Source organism: Orycteropus afer, unplaced genomic scaffold, assembly GCF_000298275.1.
Source record: "Orycteropus afer afer isolate SDZICR_OR568_19922 unplaced genomic scaffold, OryAfe1.0 scaffold00923, whole genome shotgun sequence".
Taxonomy (NCBI): Eukaryota; Metazoa; Chordata; class Mammalia; order Tubulidentata; family Orycteropodidae; genus Orycteropus; species Orycteropus afer.
The window spans coordinates 61,117-61,571 of record NW_006922510.1 but is presented as its reverse complement, the minus strand read 5'-3'; the positions used below and the strand labels follow the sequence as shown (position 1 = coordinate 61,571).

At 36.3% G+C, this 455-nt stretch overlaps 1 protein-coding gene across 1 annotated transcript in view; it reads left to right on the top strand.

The window, feature by feature from the left end:
* The window catches only part of LOC103212336 (olfactory receptor 6C2-like), a 1,836-nt gene extending 1,554 nt beyond the window's left edge, over positions 1 to 282 (top strand). The window contains exon 2 of the mRNA XM_042783337.1: positions 209 to 282. Coding sequence (XP_042639271.1) covers positions 209 to 282 — 74 coding nt within the window. The remainder of the gene's footprint in view (positions 1 to 208) is intronic.
* Positions 283 to 455: the final 173 nt, after the last annotated feature.

Here is a 455-nt window from a genome sequence, read left to right as displayed (position 1 = left end):
TTTATATTTGACTCATAGCATGTGACAGAGTAGAAGTGCCTTACAAGCTGTTTTAGGTTGTAACCTTTATGGGAGCATATAATTGGGTCTTTCTTCCAGATTACCAGGTCTTTCTCCTGAGGAGCTGCTGGGTGGGTTTGAAGCACCAATGTTTTGGTTAAATCCCAAACATTTAGCCATTGCACCTTAGCTTCCTTCAATTCAAACATCCAAATGACAACAGAAAAAATTGCATATATTAGTAACTATTCTCAAGGAGGAACAAGACAGTTATTTTTTTAATAAGAAAACTAGAATAAGTTAGTTAAAAATGAAAACTGAAAGGAGTGATACAAATTTGAAAACTAGAGACAGCTAGCTGAGAAAAGAAAATTTTACAGCTAAACATTTTATGGGAGCTCTTGTAGCATAGCAGTTAAGACACTTGCCTGCTAACCAGACGGCTGGTGGTTCAA